General features: G+C 40.0%; 1 protein-coding gene across 5 annotated transcripts in view; it reads right to left on the reverse strand.

The window, feature by feature from the left end:
- Positions 1-19,442, reverse strand: part of LOC115362673 (uncharacterized) — a 37,365-nt gene extending 17,923 nt beyond the window's left edge. For 3 of the 5 annotated variants that reach the window (XM_030056702.1, XM_030056703.1, XM_030056699.1), the window contains exons 1-7: positions 19,345-19,442; positions 17,894-17,954; positions 17,727-17,794; positions 16,431-17,607; positions 16,067-16,298; positions 15,024-15,287; positions 14,650-14,824 (exon numbers count right to left, since the gene is read on the reverse strand). In XM_030056702.1, the coding sequence (XP_029912562.1) occupies positions 14,650-14,824; positions 15,024-15,287; positions 16,067-16,298; positions 16,431-17,607; positions 17,727-17,784 (1,906 nt within the window). In that variant the 5' untranslated portion in view covers positions 17,785-17,794; positions 17,894-17,954; positions 19,345-19,442. Of the gene's footprint in view, positions 1-14,649; positions 14,825-15,023; positions 15,288-16,066; positions 16,299-16,430; positions 17,608-17,726; positions 17,795-17,893; positions 17,955-19,229; positions 19,323-19,344 lie in introns of those variants that run through there. The other 2 variants (XM_030056701.1, XM_030056700.1) reach the window with 2 other exon arrangements.
- Positions 19,443-19,466: the final 24 nt, after the last annotated feature.

Genomic DNA, 19,466 nt, shown 5'->3' on the forward strand with positions numbered 1-19,466 from the left:
GCTAGGAAACCACTGCTAAGGAGAGGCAACAAGCAGAAGTTTTGTTTGGGCCAAGAAACACAAGGAATGGACATTAGACCAGTGGAAATCTGTACTTTGGTCTGATGAGTCCAAATTTGAGATCTTTGGTTCCAACCGCCGTGTCTTTGTGAGACACAGAAAAGGTGAACGGATGGATTCCACATGCCTGGTTCCCACTGTGAAGCATGGAGGAGGAGGTGTGATGGTGTGGGGGTGTTTTGCTGGTGACACCGTTGGGGATTTATTCAAAATTGAAGGCACACTGAACCAGCATGGCTACCACAGCATCCTGCAGCGACATGCCATCCCATCCGGTTTGCGTTTAGTTGGACCATCATTTATTTTTCAACAGGACAATGACCCCAAACACACCTCCAGGCTGTGTAAGGGCTATTTGACCAAGAAGGAGAGTGATGGAGTGCTGCAGCAGATGACCTGGCCTCCACAGTCACCGGACCTGAACCCAATCCAGATGGTTTGGGGTGAGCTGGACCGCAGAGTGAAGGCAAAGGGGCCAACAAGTGCTAAACACCTCTGGGAACTCCTTCAAGACTGTTGGAAAACCATTTCAGGTGACTACCTCTTGAAGCTCATCGAGAGAATGCCAAGAGTGTGCAAAGCAGTAATCAGAGCAAAGGGTGGCTATTTTGAAGAAACTAGAATATAAAACATGTTTTCAGTTATTTCACCTTTTTTTGTTAAGTACATAACTCCACGTGTTCATTCATAGTTTTGATTCCTTCAGTGAGAATCTACAATGAAAATAGTCATGAAAATAAAGAAAACGCATTGAATGAGAAGGTGTGTCCAAACTTTTGGCCTGTAGCCTACTGTATATATGCATATCTATGTGTACCTAATGAACAATCTTGTGTATGTCAAGAGTACACGAAAATAATTTCCAAGCAATATGATAATAAACAACTGAATGCTGAATCTTGTCTGGCCTTAAAATTTCAAATGTATGCCGTTCATGGTCTGTCATGTTCTTGCCTGAAGTAAGGATTTGCATTCTACTCACATGGTAGTATGACTACAAAAAGTTATTTGGTGAAATTAGTAAAGTAGAAAATGAATGAAAAAATTAAAAAGGAAAAAAATAAGTGTGCACATTTGTACCGCATTAACTGCAGTCTATCTAAGACTAAGATGAGTAACGTGCATGAATGTAACTTATATAATAAAGGATCTCTGTAGCTTCACAAATTAAGAGTCTGAGTAAAGACACATGAATTAGATTGTATTTACAATATTCCTAAAAACATTGTAAATAAAATCCTCAATTAGACAGGGGTCTTAAAACAACGACCTGTTAAGACCTGGAGGTCTGTACATGAGCCACAGACATAGTGGCCTCTTTTGGTCACATGTTCCTGTTTAATTGAACATTCAAGGGTTAACTTTGCTCAGCAATGATCCTTTTTTGTCTGTGTATCTTGATAACACATTTAGGTTCAAATGTCTAAATAATCTATCAATAATGTGGATGTATTTCATGTGTGTGGATGGTTTTCAGTCTGTCATGTGGTGGTGTTTATTGTATCTATGTACCTGTGTGTCTATGTGAGGTACTGTACAGATTGGTGGCAACAAATTTCCTTACTGAAGGACCAAAAGAATCTATCTCTCTATCTCTCTATCTACCCATCTATCCATCTAGTCAATGTCCAATAGTACAGCTCAGCAAACAGGAGCCCCATGAGAAATAATCCGCTCCTGCCTTAGGCCGCATTGTGGTCTGAAACAAATGTATCTTAAACAGATGAGGCATATGGAAGGAAGCAGTTTAAACACACTGAAATAGCAGCCAAACCTCAACAGCAAGGCTGGAAAACCATGTGTAGAAGTTGGGGATGGATGGATTTGTAGCCCCATCCATTCCCAGTTTACTCAAGGGTTTTAGGGGTTTGTGGTCAGGTGAGAAAGGCTTGCATCAGAAAACAGCTGGTAAGAGCAACCAGCAGGATCAGTCATCGCATAAATCTCTGATTGTCACTACCATGCAGTCTCTGAGCTGCTCAGTGGGTCATTTCAAGCCAGCAGTGTCAGTGTCTCCATGAAGTCTTTTGCTATTGATTGTTGACATTATTGGGTTAGATGGTGTGGGTTAAGTGTAGGTGTAGTGACAGTGTGGTGTTCGTACAGTGTGGAAGACTGTAGATCTGATCAGTGCAGACTGTGGAGGTTGGAGGTTGTGTGATGCCAGAAGTTACTGTTGAGCCCTTTGGGGGCGCAGTGAGACAAATTCAATACAGCATCTGTGATATGATGAACCTCAATCACACTCAGATCCATCTACCTCTCTTCTAATTTTCCAGTCAGGCTTTAATTAAGGTGATCACACTAGCTTAATAGAGAGTAGGACTACTTGTGATCCTATCTAGTGGTAAACTATTAACACTTATCAGATTACATTATACCATTATGCCCCTGTTAATCAATACTGCGATATGACACTAGATTTTGTCTGGGATTTTGGATGTGTTGCCTTTTCATTATGTTAAAGACTGCATTACTGTAACGGGACGCATCTTATTCTGTAATTTATTAGATTGCTCTAGCTATTCTATCATTTGCCTCTACTTGCTTGGTCATCATATCCAGTTAACCAATGACTGTTTATTAAAAAAAAAGCTTGCACTGACTGTAGAAAGTTAAGATCTTTAAAAGGACCATTCCAGTGCTTTTGCATGCTGTAGCCTTTTATGAAGCTGCATAGGTGCATACTGTACTTTTTCACATTTCTGGGGCATCCTATCGGCTCAAGCACCCTGCTGCACATCATCGCCTCTCTGCACTGTATTTCCTGCCTCTCTCTGCTGTGACTGTCCATTGAAGTGCAAAAACGTTAGAGTGATGTGATGATAAGCCTGCCTTTAAATCCTCTACCGCCTCCTGCTAACATTCATACCTGGTTAAAAGTCATATATGGTTCAGTTTAGTTTGTGAAACAATCTTTTTGTAGTGGATTATTTTCTTTTGTGTTGCTGCAATGATAAAGTAACTCTGACAAAAAAAAAAACAAAAAACTGAGCAAGATGCTCATTGTGCTGGATTATATTATTTCAAGTCTAAAAGATGTGCAAAGCAAAATTGTTAAGGGTCAATTTAAGTGACCCGGTTTAACCCAAACAGGAAAAAATGTGTGATAAGCAAGTAAATTGATGGTTGATTCTCCATGGTTCACATCATCAGCAAAACTCATCAATAAATTACATGTTTATTCCACATTTGTTGTCAGCAGAGTCAAAGGCATCTTCCCTTAAATCATCCCTCATCTGTTTGGCATCATCTAAAATGGATGAGGGCTTTGCTTTTCATATCATCTTTCATATCTGCTTTTCACACTGAAAGATACAGTATGGTTTGGAAAACGGTCGACTGTAATGCACCACAGATCTGAATGTAGACGGTCTATAACATGCTCAAACAGAAGTGTGTTCTTTTAATTCTGTACAATGCTATGCAGTCACAATAAGAAAAACTGAATACACAGAAGACCTTATTTACGTGACTTCACTGCTAAATCTGTTCACATGCGCGTGCATGTGCATGCGTGCGTGCATGTGTGTGTGTGTGCATGTGTGTTTGAGGGAGATAATCAGCAGCAGCACATAATAGAGCTGGGAGTGCAGGTCATTTTTTTGTTGCCTGTGATAAAAATATCTGAGGTAAGTTCACAGTTTTCTGACATTTGCCAAAAGGATTTCTTTGTGATGTGACTGGACGCTAACAAGGCACTGAGAGGACTGACTGTAACACCTCATGTCCTCTGACGATGGATGTCTATTTCATTTATATCAACTTGAGTCAAAACCCATGACTTCCTGTGATATACACGGTAGTAAATGCTGAACTTGAGATTACGACTTGAACTCGCCTGAAAACCTAAACCAACCTTGAATGTTACATACATGAATCTGTACCTATGAGCATAACTTCATCTCTGAACTGTCATGATGTACACTGAGCCCCCCCCCACCACCCCCCATCACACACACTAAAATAAAGGAAAACACAGATTGACAGAAAATGTGAACAAAATCTGTACATACAGTATGCAATGCCTAGTATGCATACCACCATGATGTTTCAAGGATACTGTGGTTCATTTGTCATACTGAGAAAGAACATGGCTATAATGTTACCCTAGCCTGAGCATCATGCTGCATTAAACAAACAAACAAATAATTGCTTTCTGTCAGTAAGACTAATTGTTGTGTTTTAGCATTATAAAATTTCTGTACAGGTGTTACTGATTTGCAGCATGAAGCATTTTAAATTTGTGGAAAAAAGGTGCAAATTACAAGTTCTCTATTTTATTATTGTATTATTATGTTATTTCAACATATTGTAAGTTTTTTATTAGCATGGTTTGACCTTACCCCAAATAATTATTAAGTATCCTATGTGCATTTAAAATGCTACTTTGGTTTATCAGATGATTTAGATCTCATCATAAACACAGATGGGCATATGAGTTGCCCAAAATCTGTTACTTGAAGGAAAAAATCCACTCCAAAACAGAATTCACACAATATTTGTTTGATATTAGAGAAGTCAATATTTGTGAACCAAAAATAGTTATTCCCATGGCAAGAATGAAAGATCTTATCCAGCAGCAGGCAGCCATGTGCCATGCAGGGCTGAGGCTGCAGGTTTTCAGGCCATTCAAACAACATCGGCCGATTTCACTGATTAGTTCCTCCTCTCTGGTTGATGGTGTGCTGGTCATTGACTTCAGCTGCAGCCTCAGGCTGAAACGAAAACCTGCATACTCCTGGCCCTCCACGGCTCACGATTTCCCATCTGAGTTTAACTCATTGAACTGTATCTTCAGAGCACTTCAGCCTTTGCATTCAAATGAGCTAAATTTCTTTGTAGTGCAAAGAGTATGAGCCACAAAATACCCTCAGATCCCTGTGAAATTCCCAAAGGTGCTATCGCTATGTCCACAAATTCAATCTCCTTTTCATTTTTGAAAGGGGCAGCTCCATGATTAGTGTCGTCATGACATCAAGAATCTCTTGTGTTTTGGGGACTCATTTTCAAATATAGCACAAACCAAACAAAATCATGTACACTGGAGTGAATTCTCCCTTCAAGGTGACTGAATGGATAAACTGAGCTCCACAGGGACACTCTCAGAAGTGATCATGGGTGACAGGAAGTATATGTCATAGTGCTTTGCTCAAAGTACATTCACTATCACTCATAAGACTGAGTAGCTGGTAATGACTTTATTGGTTTTTTGAGAAACCTTCAAATTATGTTGTGGAGGAGTTAACATGTGTCTTTACACCACATGCATTAAGTAGGTTTTTGTATTTTTCATGTGCACACCTGAATTCCTGGAATATGGCAAACACTTAGCTAAAGCTAACTTCAGATGACTTACTGCTGTGAGATCAAATGTTGGCTTTACTTACAATGTCGATTTCCTAATTTTGTAAAATGGGACACCATTGTGGTTCTTTGTATTATAATCACAATGTGTGATGAAATCTAGGAGATTTGATTTTAAATTTATGAACCCTAAAACTATTCAAACACTGTAGTTCTTTTATATGACAAACTCGATGAAAACAAACAAACAAAAAAAATCTCACAGTATTTGCAATGATATCTGAGCTTATACAAAAAGCACTATTTTACACCACTGGTAGATGATTCCTTTCTGCAAATAGAGGCACTGTTTCCTCTAAACAGCCTCTGGCCTCCAGAGGATGTTGGTGATGTGTTTTGTGTAGTTGTACTCTCTTTATTTGGCCAGTAGAGGGTGCTTGTGCATTACAATTGAGCTCTTTTGTAAGAGGAGATGCTGGAGTGTTAAGAGATCAGTGAGCTGATGGAAGGGCAGCCAAAATCAACCTATTTTACACAACACTTCTACAAAGGCTGAGGAAATTAAAGCTGCTTGGTCTTGTACAGGCAAAAGCAGTAAAAAGGTTTATGATGCAACAAAGTGCTATAGAGAGATTAAAGGGAAAATCAAAGAATATATTTTAATCAAAACCTCACATTTGCTGGCAGCTCCGCTTAGATTCTAAACTCCTTTTTCCTCAGACATAAAACTTCAACGTCCATCACAACACGGCTCTGATTATTCTCAAAACAACAAGCTTACTTCACACTCTCCATTGCTTATGGTTATATCTGTACACCGAACTTACAAAATAATAATTTCATGGACAAATAAGTTACTTTCTCAGGCTGGGACTTAGATGTAACATTAATATTGTCTGCCTCAGGCTACTCATACTACTTCATGTGTTCACATTGGGAAGTAGATCTGATTTTGGATAGGGCACAAAACAATAATGTCTGGTCACTGGAAATACAAGGGAGGGGGGGGAAACAACTCTAACTAAAAATGGAATTACTTAATCAAGACTGCTTTAAACCACAAAAAAAAAAAAAAAAAAAAAAAAAAAAAAACTGTGTTATACCTTCACTAATGTGTGACTATTTGGTAACAAGCTAAATGCTGATTAAGATGAAGTACTACAATTGAAAAAAAATCTGGTATCTGTACAATATAACAAAACGTTTATAGTATACAGGTACCTGTAATACTGACATGAATTACTTCAATGTATTAAACTGACATTAGTGTGCTAAATTGCTGGTATTCTAGGGCATCTTTTTAATATATGCCCAAAAAACGTAAAACTATACAATAAAACATAAAAAAAAAGAAAGTAGATCAGCTGCCTGCCTGTTGTATGAACACCTAAACCAGTGTTCTGGTCTTTGTTGGTGGAGAGTGAAACTGCTCTCTGATGCTCTTTGCTCCTCTATGGGAATGTATTAGATGATATAAATTTGGGAATAAATCTCACATGAAATTGCTAAAATGGCATCATGCCTGGATCAATATATGGTTTGTGATCAAAAATTTGATGAAAGAAGTCTCATACAGTATTATTCAACAATGTTATTGAGCAATATTATCAGTGTAATGCATTTCTAAATGCAGCTTCTCTGCAGAGAAGCACTAAGCACCTGCATTGTGGGTATATTTAAAATGAATTATTTTAATGACTGGAAAAATGTTTTTGAATGCAAAAAATTAAGTGTGTAATTCTTTATCTCTATATGTGATGGACCAACATTACCAAACCATGTTGTGTGCACACCAAACAGCACGACAACCATTTACTGTTAAGTCTGACTTAGGCTTTCCTATCTAAGAAGAAAAAAAAAAAAAAAAAAGCTAAAATAATTACATAAATTAAATTAATCTATGCAGAGTAATAATTCTGCTTGTTTCAGATAGTTTCATGTGTTTCTGGAGTTTCTAGAAACTATTGTAAATATACTTAACCAAGCGAGGACAAGGCATTTCATGCTGTATGTATCAACAAAATGATGTGATTAAAGAAAACTCTTGGAAGCAAACCGACTTGCCTTAAAGAAATTAAAATGATTTAAAACCACAATATTTTTTTTTTTTTTACTTTTAAGAAAAATAAAATTTTAAGGCTCAGTACTAGAGTGCATCTCTTCACAGGAAGTGATATATGATTACGACACCAGAGGGTAAATGATGCCTGTCTCAAATGCATCTCCATGACTATTTGTAAATTGATTTGTTATCAGTCTCAGACCCTCCAGCAAAACGTCTTCTTGTGTATTCCATGCAGTCACTATCTTCCCAATATTCCCCACCTGCCCTTTTCTCGCCCATTCACGTGAAGCTGTACTCAAACAGGTTTTTTTTAGGATTACTAACAAAGAACTCACCCAAAAATAAACAACTAAATTTGTAAATTTGAATTTCCGATCAACAGTCTGGCCCAGGTCATACTTAGTCTTAACATACATCTTTGGTGACTTGACAAGTCGACAGCTGGGACAGATCGCTGCACACACCTGGCACTGCATCTCAAATGCATCTCCAGTGACCATTTATGATTAAGATTCATGATTGACCTCTGACCTTTACCTTATACATTGCATATTTCACTATATTCCTGATATTCCCACCCATTCTTTCCCCTATCTGGCGTGCCAAAGATGCTGCCATTTCACTGCAAAAGAAAACTTGAACTTCACACCAACAATCAGCTCTATCAAACACTCCTTCCTTCCACAGAGAAACTGTGATCTTTCAAATGTTGTCAGGGATGCATTAGTGTTCATATTACAAATGCTGGAGTGCCCATTGCGTCCCTGGCATCTGCGAGGGTGGCTTGAGTGTTGGGATTACGTCTCCAAGATGCAATGAATCCAATTCATACCTATACTTACGAATGTACATCTGTGATCAGATCACCTGAGACGGATGTTAAGACCAAGTGTGGACGGGGTTCCAGGACTATCAAATGCTCCTTACTTCCCCAAAGCAATGAGGCACTATTCCTATGTCAGAGACTCATAGGGACACATTAGCATTCAGACTATAAATGCTGTGATGCCCAATGTATCCGTGTCCACCTCCAATGATGGTTTGATTGATCACATCGCAATGTGTTTCCAGGATGCCTTGAACCCCATTCACACTTGCACTTGGAGCTGTGATCGGTTTGCCCAAGATGGATGATAAAACCAAGTATGTACGGGGTCATTTTGATGCATCAAACTGTTACTATAGTGCTATTACTACACTAATTTGGGTAAATTTGAAAATGAATCTTCTTCCTTAGTCTGTGTTTTCTGTCCACATTAAGTCGGCATGAACTGTGAAAAGTGGGGCTTGTTGAAAATGCAAATTAGTATTTGTAATCTAGACCCTACTCCAGACACGCATATTCGATAAGGTACTTTAGGCATTTTGGGACGTCCTGTGTGGGTGGTGCATTTTTGGAAACTGGTCTGAAAATGCTAATGTGATGTATTGTGGATGGAATACCAAGAAGAGTTTTACAAGTTTACCCGGCCCAGTGCCGGGCCTCAGTCAATACCCTGAGCAAGTCATATCCCACTACATTACATCCTGCCAATCTGTGCCTGTTAAGTTACTAAACCAAAACAAAACAAAAAAGATTTGCTGTCTGTCACCTGTACAGAGCTTTAAACTGCCTTAAAAGGAGGAAGGAAAAGCTCTTCTTGAATGTTGACATAGTCAGTTTTGATTTTCTTCTTTTCCCCTTCCCTTTCACAGAGTGAAAGTTGCAAAACTAAATCCTAGTCCTCAGTCAAGGACAAATTCATCTGGGTGTATTAAGTCAGAAATGTTTGTTGGTCTATTGTGTACGCAAAGATTACACTAGAAAGTAGAAGGTCAATTTTTTTTTTTCCTATAATTGTCCACCACCTACAGCTCAGGTTTTGTAAATATGTGTACGTCTATTTTTAGAGATTCCGTTTTTTGGTTTGGTTTTTTAAGTTTTGAATGTCAAGGGCCTTGTTTAGGGGAGTCACAAGACACTTAGCACATCTCTGTTAAGGAATTTTGTTAATATGGTTTCAGAGAAAACTTGATCTACAGGCAGCCATGGTTGACTTTCTATACTTGAATTCAAGATAAACAAATTTATATGGCGTTACAGAAACATTTTGGGACATTATCTAGGAGTGTATTATCGCAACTTTTTCAATGTACATGACTTTTCCAAATTTTGTATGATTGTAGGGATAGTTGAAAGCAGAGCTGTGGTGTGCTGTTCTCTCCTTACTTAAAAGCGTCAACCTTTATAAAAAAAGTTTGCTACATGAAATATTGACATCTAATTACGTTGATGTAGCAACCCACTGAATAAGTGATTTTCCCATAGAACCTGCCAGTCAGCACCGGCTTACATTTTTCACTAAACCCTTATTTCGTTTTGAAGTAAATAAGTTGTCAAATGATATGTAAACAGTAGTGCTGTGTTTATAAAGTGTATTTGTTTGTGAACGGTGGGAGTGTTTCTGCAGTCAGTTTTGCAATTATCCTACAAATAATCAAAGTGAAATTAAACCATAAATCCCATGTGAGTATTTTTGTTTTTTGTTTCATTTTGTTTATATGACCACTCAGTTTATGATGGAAAAAAAGAAGAAAGAGTTTTGTTTCCCATAACCTGATGGACTTCCACCCTTATCTGTGCTTTAACATCAGCAGGTCATCAAGTATTATTCCATTAACATCTGACTCACACAGAAAAATGACGTCAGCATGGTTGAACCCACTGACGCAGACTATTTCATCCATTTTCAAATTTGTACTAGTCAGATCTAGCTATGTGACTAAGCCTTCAATATTTTTTCCCATTATAGTACTATTTTAGAACATTTCACTGTTTCTAGTTAGTTGTTTATTAAGATTTAGTATTTAGAAGTTTGAGATAGCAGTGATTGATTATATTCCATAATTCAGCTAACCATATTCCATTTTGTAGTATTTGTTTTTAATTTTGATTCAGCAAGCCATACTACCACCAAGATTACTGTCAGAGAGAGGATGTAATCAAGATATGAATCAGAAGCAGATGAATAAGTTTGTTTGTTTGAACACCAGTTACCAGTCACAACTTTTCCAAAACTATAAGCCACAACATAGTGCCACTTCAATGCTTTCCAATCTCTCCTGCACCTCCACAGCCTTAGCCCCTAAAGGCTTCACTGCTGCCCTGGGGGGTTGAGCTGGAGCTGCTGGAGATGGCAATCTGATAAGGCTCTGGGCCTCCATTGTCCTCTGGTTCAAGAACAGAAGGGAGAGAAGTCCAACACCAAAAAAGACCCTTTGGTGGTGCAAAAGTTGTGAAACTCGGCATCACTCCATAGTGTTGACTAAATATGTGGGTGGGCTGCTGACACACTCAAGTGCATCCTGCTTTGGCACAGGCACACCTGGCTTTCCCTCTCACTCTCCACTCCACTTATTCACATTTTTCAAAATGTGCAGTTGGCAGAGACAGGCTGACATGGTGTTTTAGTGCTCTTTAAGGTTGGGTAAAAGGCAGGGAAGCTGCCTTTCCCAGATTCCTGGTGAGCTTTTGAAGGCATCGTGATCTCAGAGCATATGTGTTCGTGTTCAACAAGCAGGGCTCCCACATCGTTTTACTAATCAAAGTCTACAACCTGCCATCTCATACAGCTCAACATCCTTTTCCAGTATGTGCAAGAATGAAGGTTTAGTGTTTTTGTTGTTTTGTTGTACAATGGCTGACCTGAATGTCACTGTTAATGTTTAGGCAAGAGGTATGTGTCATATAATGCTTATGTAAACAGGATTTTCTTTTTAATGGGTGTGGGGGTAAGGGGGTCACATTTGAGCTACAGGCAGTCAAGCCGAAAAAATATACACTTTTAGCTACATAAGATTATGAAGAAAATGTCCTTATATTTACTCAACTTTGACAATGTACACTGCCTTCAAATTCTAAGCGACTGTAGAAAGTGAATTGTGTGATGTTGCTCTTAACCGACTATAATATAGTTATTAGTTATTGAAATCTGGCTACGGTGATGCATAGTAGCGCCCACTATTTAGTGCAGTGTCCCATTGCATCCTGCCAATCTGTTTCTGCTAAATGAATTATAAACTGTAACTAAAGTGTAGAGAAATGTATAAATGTATATGAACCCATAAATTGCATTGCCATGTTGTTAGTGTATTTACTGGTGTAAGGTGAAGTTACTCATTGATACTGATCTGTAGTCAATTTTGTAATCTCCCCATAGATGGTGAAGGCTGAAGAAAGGTAAGGAATCCGGTCACTGGTCAGCACTTATAGGCAACTTCACCCCAAAGATGATAGTTGTAAAAAAAAAAAAAAAAAGTCATGTTTGTTTGTTGTGGTCGTTGCATGAGAAAATATAGGCAAATATGATTGTGTATCTGAATGTGTAGGCAAAAATTCAACTAGCCAGTAGAGGGCCTAAACCTGAGCACAAAGTTGTACTCATTGGTTGATCCATACAAATAAGTGCAGAATGTTCTAACAAATCCTAATGGCACCTGTCGCACCCCAGCCAGACCTATGAACATACTATTTTAGAGAGGAAGTAGTGTCAGGATACCCATCATCTAACAAAACCAGACAAACAAATCTTAAATCACTATAGTGTATATGAATGTGTGGTCAGCTGTAAGCAATGCACTGCTGTCTTCATTTGTGAGTGGTTTTTCAGTACTGATGGATGGAGCATGTTTTTGACACTGTTACTGACACTGGACAGCTGATACTTGTAAGTCATCTTCATGGAAATGTAGTAATGAATCTCCCGATCACTGTTCAGTGGACTCCAGGTGGAACCTCATTCTAGCATCTGCACTGGCGAATCCTCCAGTCCTCACTGTGTCTCAGTACAGCGGCAAGAACCAACTCCTGCTCCACACCAGCTGCCCAGTTGCTATTCAGGGCCCTTTAGGACACTATCCCAGGCTAACATGGATGTGTGTGTGTGTTTCATGGTTCATCCAAGAGAAAGAGAGAACAAGAGTGAGAGGGGTGTGTGTGTGTGTGTGTGTGTGTGTGTTTGTGTGTGTGAGAGAGAGTGTGTGCTATATATGAGTAAGGCACTGTAAGTTGTAGCATCGAGAAACTTGATCACAGACAGTGTTTTCCCTACGTTGCAAAGGAAGGTGTTTGTGCACAACACAGGGCACAAAAAAGTATGTGTGATGCACATGATATCACGTGCACTTCATGTGTAAGTGTGGCAATTATTTCAGTTTATATTCGGCATTTTCTATGAAATTGCCTGCAAAAAAAAAAAAAAAAAAAAAAAAAGCACCAAGCTGATGTCACTGAGCATGATGTTGCCTAACAATTATACTTTCTAGGAAGACAACTTCAAAATGAAGCCTATATTTATAAAACCCTTGCACCCTTAAGTTCTGATGCTGGAACAGTGGGGTACTTCTTTGAGAAGCTGAGTCATTTGAAGAAATCACAAGATCTGGAGAGGTGACGTCAATGCTTTGCCAGCTCTGTGGCACTGCAAAGTCTTCGAGCAGCCTTACCAACATGAAACGTATTCAGTTGTACTGTACACTTGTAACAGGTTTGTTGTGGGAGGCACAAAGGGATGCCAATAAGCAAGAAGTCCTGAGTATTATAAAAAAAAATATATAATTTCCTGTTCTCTTTAAATATCCCAGCTGTAGCTGCCAGAGCTCTCCTACATGATGGACAATTTTGCAATGAAAATTGTTCATCTGAGTAGAAACCTGCTTCTTCGCAAAACCTTGAAATAGCTTGCTTAGAATCATGCTGTCTTCACTCGTTAACACTCTGTTTTTCCTGTATGATGATATCTTTCTTTCTGAATATAAGGCGATGGAGGAGTAAAGGACAATCACATCCTAATTAGGTTGCACTTGAGCTGAAGTTGAAGAACTTGTCAGACTACTCACTGTCCTATGAAAATTATTTCCTGTAATTAATCTCCTTCTAGACCCTCTAACATTGATTACCTAAATGTTAATGAGGAATAGACACAAAATCACTTTGCCACAGGATCAGTCCGAGTATATCCAAGACCCTAAGCCAGTTCATAATTAAAAATGTTATGTGTCTTATACTGCACTGTGGACTAAACCATTGATAAAACAGTGTGTAAGCAATGTCTGAAGTGTCCTTAAAAAGGTGGTCAGGATGACATTCCTTTGAGTGTTCATTAAGAAATTTCTCCAAACTCAATTTGAAGCTCTCTGAGGAATGTGAACTTATATTGTGTATCGCATGTGGTTGAAAGTGACTGATTTGATGGGCAGCACCATGGCTTGACTTCTGTCAATTTAGGATCAAATGAATATATCTAGAATCCACACTACAAAAAAAAAAAAAAAAAAGTAGCCATGATAAATAGAAAAAAATTATGGCAATAAACATGCCCTATACTTCACCCTTGATGATAAGCCTCTCTGGAAGGATTCTGCACGTTCTCCACAGGCCTAGCTCACAACACAAGGCGTACTTCAACAATTAAGACTAGTTCCAAAAGCGTGACTGTGTTAGGCCTTTCTTTTCTCCAACCACTTTTCTCCAACTTGAGAACTTATCTCCAACTCCTTTTTCAGTGAACTGTTCGGCATGTCCTCCAATATGCAGGGTTTAAACCAAGAAAGAAGTCTGCGCAGGAAAAGTTGCTCAGGAGGAAATTGAGTGTTTTAGGAATCTAAAACAGCATTATACCCAAAATCAGACATAGTGCCTGAGAAGTTAAAACCCTGCTTATGGATATTTAGGTGACAACCTTTGAGTTATGAACAACTTGAATGAACTTAACGTAGGAATAGCGATTCAGCGCAATCATACCAAACCAAGTAAACCATCCTGCCTCTCAAGTACTACCTCACACATAGTCGCTGTATGTTGCTGAAGTGCATTTGTGTTTTTTAAGTAATGTGTAATGAGCAAAATTGAGGGTGCCTTTACTCGAACACTGCAATCATCGCTGTTCAAGATTGTTTAGGTTCAGCATGTTCGACAGTTTAGATTCAATAAAGGAACTATAAAAGTGAACATACTTACCCACTGCTGACCCCTGCTACTTATCAGTCCTCCCTCTGTGTGTGTGTGTGTGTGTGTGTGTGTGTGAGAGAGAGAGAGAGAGAGAGTGTGTGTGTGTGTTTGTATGTGTGTTTTGGATTCAAAGAGGAAGGAACAACTATAACTCCAGCAGAGATGACGTGTAAATGATGTTCAAATTGCTGTGTGATTCGGATGTGTATGAGCAGTGAATGGTACATACACGCTGTGTAAAACTGAGATGATGGTATGGAAGTGGCCTGAACTTCAGTGAGACTGGGGTCGCAGGTTAACGGAGATGCAGCCTCCTTCTGCTTTCCATCGCCCTCCACCTCCTCTTCATGCTCTTCTTCAGGTTGTGCCTCTGACTTCTGAATCACCTTACCCGATCTTTGACCCTGTGTTTAAAATATTCACACAAGTCACCCATATGATTAATCCATCTTTGTACATTAAACACTGACATCCAGTTAAATCAAAGCTAAACATGGAGAATGAACACCATGATGAGGACATTAGCTGTAAAGCTCTTGCACCTATGATAAAGGACACAAGGATATAACACAGTTTCTCAGTCATCTGATTAAAACTACTAACCTTTGCAGTGGGTCTGGGGGCTGCAGCTTTTCTCTGAGGCCGTCCCTTGGACTTGGGCGCCTTAGCACCCGAGAGTGACTTCATAGTAAGGGCTGCATGCTGAAGAATGCAGTCGGTGCCACAGTAAACAGAGTCTGGAAGTGCATGTTTGGAGCAGCCAGGTCCAATGCATAGAGGAAGGGAGCAGTCAGTCTCCATCTCAGCCTCAGGCTCCATCTTAGTTGCCTCCATCTTAGCTGCCTCAAGCTCCTCCACCACAGTCTCCTGAAACCAGATTCTGAAACTGAAACCACGATGGCCGCCACGACACTAAACTTCGCCCATGTAAATCAGACAACGGTTCTTGACTAATAATGCAACTACCATACATCAGTCCTTCATCTGAATTTTTACACAGCTGCAGTGCTTTGGGAAATAATTCTAGTTTGTCCAATAAATGATGCTGTTTAGGTCTCTACGTTTCCACTTGATGTTCCAGTGCAAAAGTGTTTTTCCAGCCATAACATAATAATTATCTCTGAAACATCTAGATTACACTTAGTTTTCGTATGTATATGTATCTTACTAATCATCAATTTTATTTTATATTCATGTTTTCACTTGCAGCACTGGTGGCAATATCATATTAACACATTTGCAGGTAAGGAAATTTTATGACATATAAGTTATGCAATAGTGTTGACATCCAGCCCATGTACAGATGCAAGACACAATCATGAGTCAATGAGAAAGGAAGGCAATGTCTGCACAATGAAAATCAAACCTCCCGCAGTATTAGTGCAATGTTTAGACAAAGCATGATCTCACACATAATTAAATAGTCACATGAGACTCAAAATACCCCCAAAACAGAAAAACTTATGTAGTAGAATCCCAACTATCTATTGCAGTGTGTACATGATGACTGTAATAATAATATGGCTACTTTTCAAGTAGGTTTGAGCAATAATTAAAAAAAAAATAGGGAGTAAGTTAAAATGTTTGCCTGACAAACCCCACCACCAATACCACACAAAATATGATAATCCAAATCAATTTCTAACCTCAAGGGCCTGCTGTTTTTCATCTTCTGCCGTTTTTTCACCAGGAGGACTGAGTGTCAGGCTAAGGTGAGGTTCTGGCTCTGGAGGCTTGGGCTGGCTCTTCCTTTTGGTGGTGCAGGGAGGACAGACATACTCTTGTCCTTTCCTCTCCATCTTGCGCCCCTGCGTCTCACTGATGCCAACACAGTCGCCGTGAAACCACTCCTGGCAACTGTCACAGCAAATCATGAATCTAGAAGTGAAAAATGTGACAGAGAATGAATGGCAATGACCAGGAAGTAAAACTAACAGATGGTCTACTTATGCAAAATACTGGAGAGGAGGCTCAGCCCAGGGAATCCTCGTGCCAGAAACAAGCATATACCTCTTATTGTGTTTCTGCCGACAGATGCAGTACAGAGCGTTGGGGTTATAACCTTCACTGTCCGATATAGTTGAGTATTCTTCTGTACTGCTATCCTCCACCCCCTCCTCCTCCTTTTTTTCCTCTTCTTCCTCCTCTGGTGCATCATCATATTGTCCTGGTGATACATCAGGAATCTGGTCTACATCAGTGTCTATAATTATGCAGTCAGAACTCGATTGCTCAGTCGGACTATGAGACACCTCTATTACTCCATGTCTCTCTGGACTAATTTCTTTTTCCTCTTCCTGCAACTGCTGCCGCTCAGCTTGATTAACAAGCACCACCTCATCATCCTCCTCCTCATCATCTGCAGTGATAGACTCGAGCTCTGCTGCCCTGCCCCTCCCTCTCCCCCTTCCTCTCCCTCTTCCCCTGCCTCTTCCTCTCCCTCTCCCCTTCCCTCTGGCTTTTCCCCGTGCCCCTCTTGCCCCCCTGGCTCTGGTGTCCGCCTGTTTGCCTTTAGAGGTCAGCTGCTGCTTAAGCTGCATCAGAGTCATTTCATCACTGTCTTCCTGACTAGACACCAACACTACGCTGTCAATTTCACTTCCAATTACATCATCAGGGGCAACAGATTCTGGGGTCTCCATGTCGTCAGTAGCTTCCACATTATCTGGAACCTCAGTCCCATCTGTAGTCACTGAAGCAGGAGTTTCCATGCCATCAGTGGCTTCCGAAACTTCAGGGGCAGCCAGTTCACCTGACATTTCCACAGACATGGACTCCTTCCCGCCTAGCAGTGAGAAGGCAGTATGGAAGGCCGATCCAAAATCCTGCCACATGCTGGGGTCGAGGCTCCCTCCAGCACAGGGCTCTGAGACTGGCTTTGTGTCCTCTGACGCTGGTGAGGATGGAGCAGACCATTCTAGTTCATCTATAACACTCCTACTTGCACGGGTAGGTCTTTGGGAAGCGTGGTTGTCAGTACCAGGAGTTGTCTGGGGTGTTTTCTTGGCTCTGCGACCTCTGGCCCTTCGTGCAGGTGGAGGACTAGGGTTTAGGTCTATAATCTCTTCCATAAACTCTCTCCTAGCTATGGTTGTCCGCCTAAAGCCCCAGGATTTTTTAACCTCTGAAAGGGTCGGTCTAACACTCTTCTCTGCCCCGTCCAAAAGGCTCTGCTGCTGCTCTTCCTCTACAGAGACAGGGAAAAACACAGAGTTAACAAAAGATAAACAAATTGTGCTTCATCTTCATCTAAAGCAACAGTTTGGGTAAGTAAATGACTCTTAACTAATGGAAGTATTGTTTTACCTGGATTACCATCACCTGTGACACTGTTGTTTTCCACTGTGTCCATACTGACATCCATGGTAGATAAGCTGCCCAAATATAGACAATATAATTTGTTAGTATAAAGCTTACAGGAATGTTGCTTGGTAGGCAAACTGAGTGAGGGATACATATAGTGAAGTAGGTACCTGTCCAAGCTGCAACCAGGTTTTAGAACTTGCAAGCTCTCATTTCACGAGGCTGTGTGCTCTATTATGGAGACAAAATGCAACACAAAATGCCTGCATTAGAATAAATGTTTATAATGAGCGGCAAAAGCTCGCACCTTTTTGCGATATTTCCAATAATGTAAAATTTCCATTTTTAGCACAGGTATCCTGACAGGTGCTCGTGATATTAAGTCAACCAACAATATTATTAGTTGCCATCGCTTATATTCTGATCACGGCCATCCAAAAAGTCACACTTGTACAAATGAATCCATTTACAAACATTAGAAAAATCAGGATCAAGATCCAGAATACTGGAGGAAATTACCAGTACTTAAGATAGATGATATGGAATCTGTAGTCTATTCTGAGGTGCTTCACAAATAACTATGGATAAAATACATGTTTGCATAGTTGTACTAAGGTTGATGTACAACAGTTATACATGTGATAATTAGTGACCAACGCTCGTCCACATGTATCCACATACGTATGAAATACAAAACCTTCGTCATATTCAGTAGTCCTCCCTATACTAGCTAATTTACTTTGAGAGCCTGTTTTCTACAATCTAACATCTGTAAATAACATTATCTGATCTTATGAGTGTGTGGTCAGCAGCAGCAGAGACTGATGTGGGGTGGGAGGAGAATGGGGGCGTTGCTGTTACGTGTCCAGGTTCATAACCCATCATAATTACCCATCTACACATCTATAGAGGTTATGACTGATGATGTAGCGACTATTAAGCTCATCAGGTGAATGATTTCAAGTCCCTCGCCTTATTACGGGAATAACAAAAAGCTGAAACCACGTGATAGTCCTAATTTGCCAGTGTTGTGTCTCATTTGTGTAACAGCGTTTGTAATTGGCCACATACCCCATCAGGTAATTTGTATAAAATCTAGACAGTGTCGACGGTATCCAGCCAGCTGGTGTGTCATGGTCTACAAATTTACAGGGACGCTAAACTTACTTCCGGCCTTCACATAACTAAATCGGCCTGGTGTGAGCCTATCTGCTCGAGAAATGAGATGATAAGTTCATGTTGCAGGCTAACTAGGTGGTTTCCCCCAGTGTCCCTCCTGGCTAAAATTCACTAACACTCGGTGGTAGATTAAAAAAAATAAGCCTGGCAGACCTCCCAAGGGATACGGCTAGACAGCTGTAGTCAGTCAGTTATGACAGAGTCTTAAACGACAATAAAAGTCGAGTTCTTCCCATGCACTGGTCTTGTGGCTACGACATTGTTGTCTGTAGCTAGCTAAGATAGGCTAAGCTAGGCTAAGATATGCTAAGCTAGCTGCAGCCCTACCGTGAAATAACTGCAAGTCACTGTGCTGTTGACGGCCTTGAACGATACCAACTCCACGCATTTCACAGTGTTACACAGCTCTACACACAACCCACAATCAAAATCAAAACCATACCTTCGATACTAATGTAATTTTCCCCAGCAGCGAGTGGGTTCGCTAGGCTAGCTAGCATCACCTTCCATTTTCTTAAACTCGCCCCACGTAATCTCGCGATGACAGCCAACTACAGGGTGATT

This window comes from Myripristis murdjan, chromosome 7 (genome assembly GCF_902150065.1).
Source record: "Myripristis murdjan chromosome 7, fMyrMur1.1, whole genome shotgun sequence".
NCBI classification, from domain to species: Eukaryota; Metazoa; Chordata; class Actinopteri; order Holocentriformes; family Holocentridae; genus Myripristis; species Myripristis murdjan.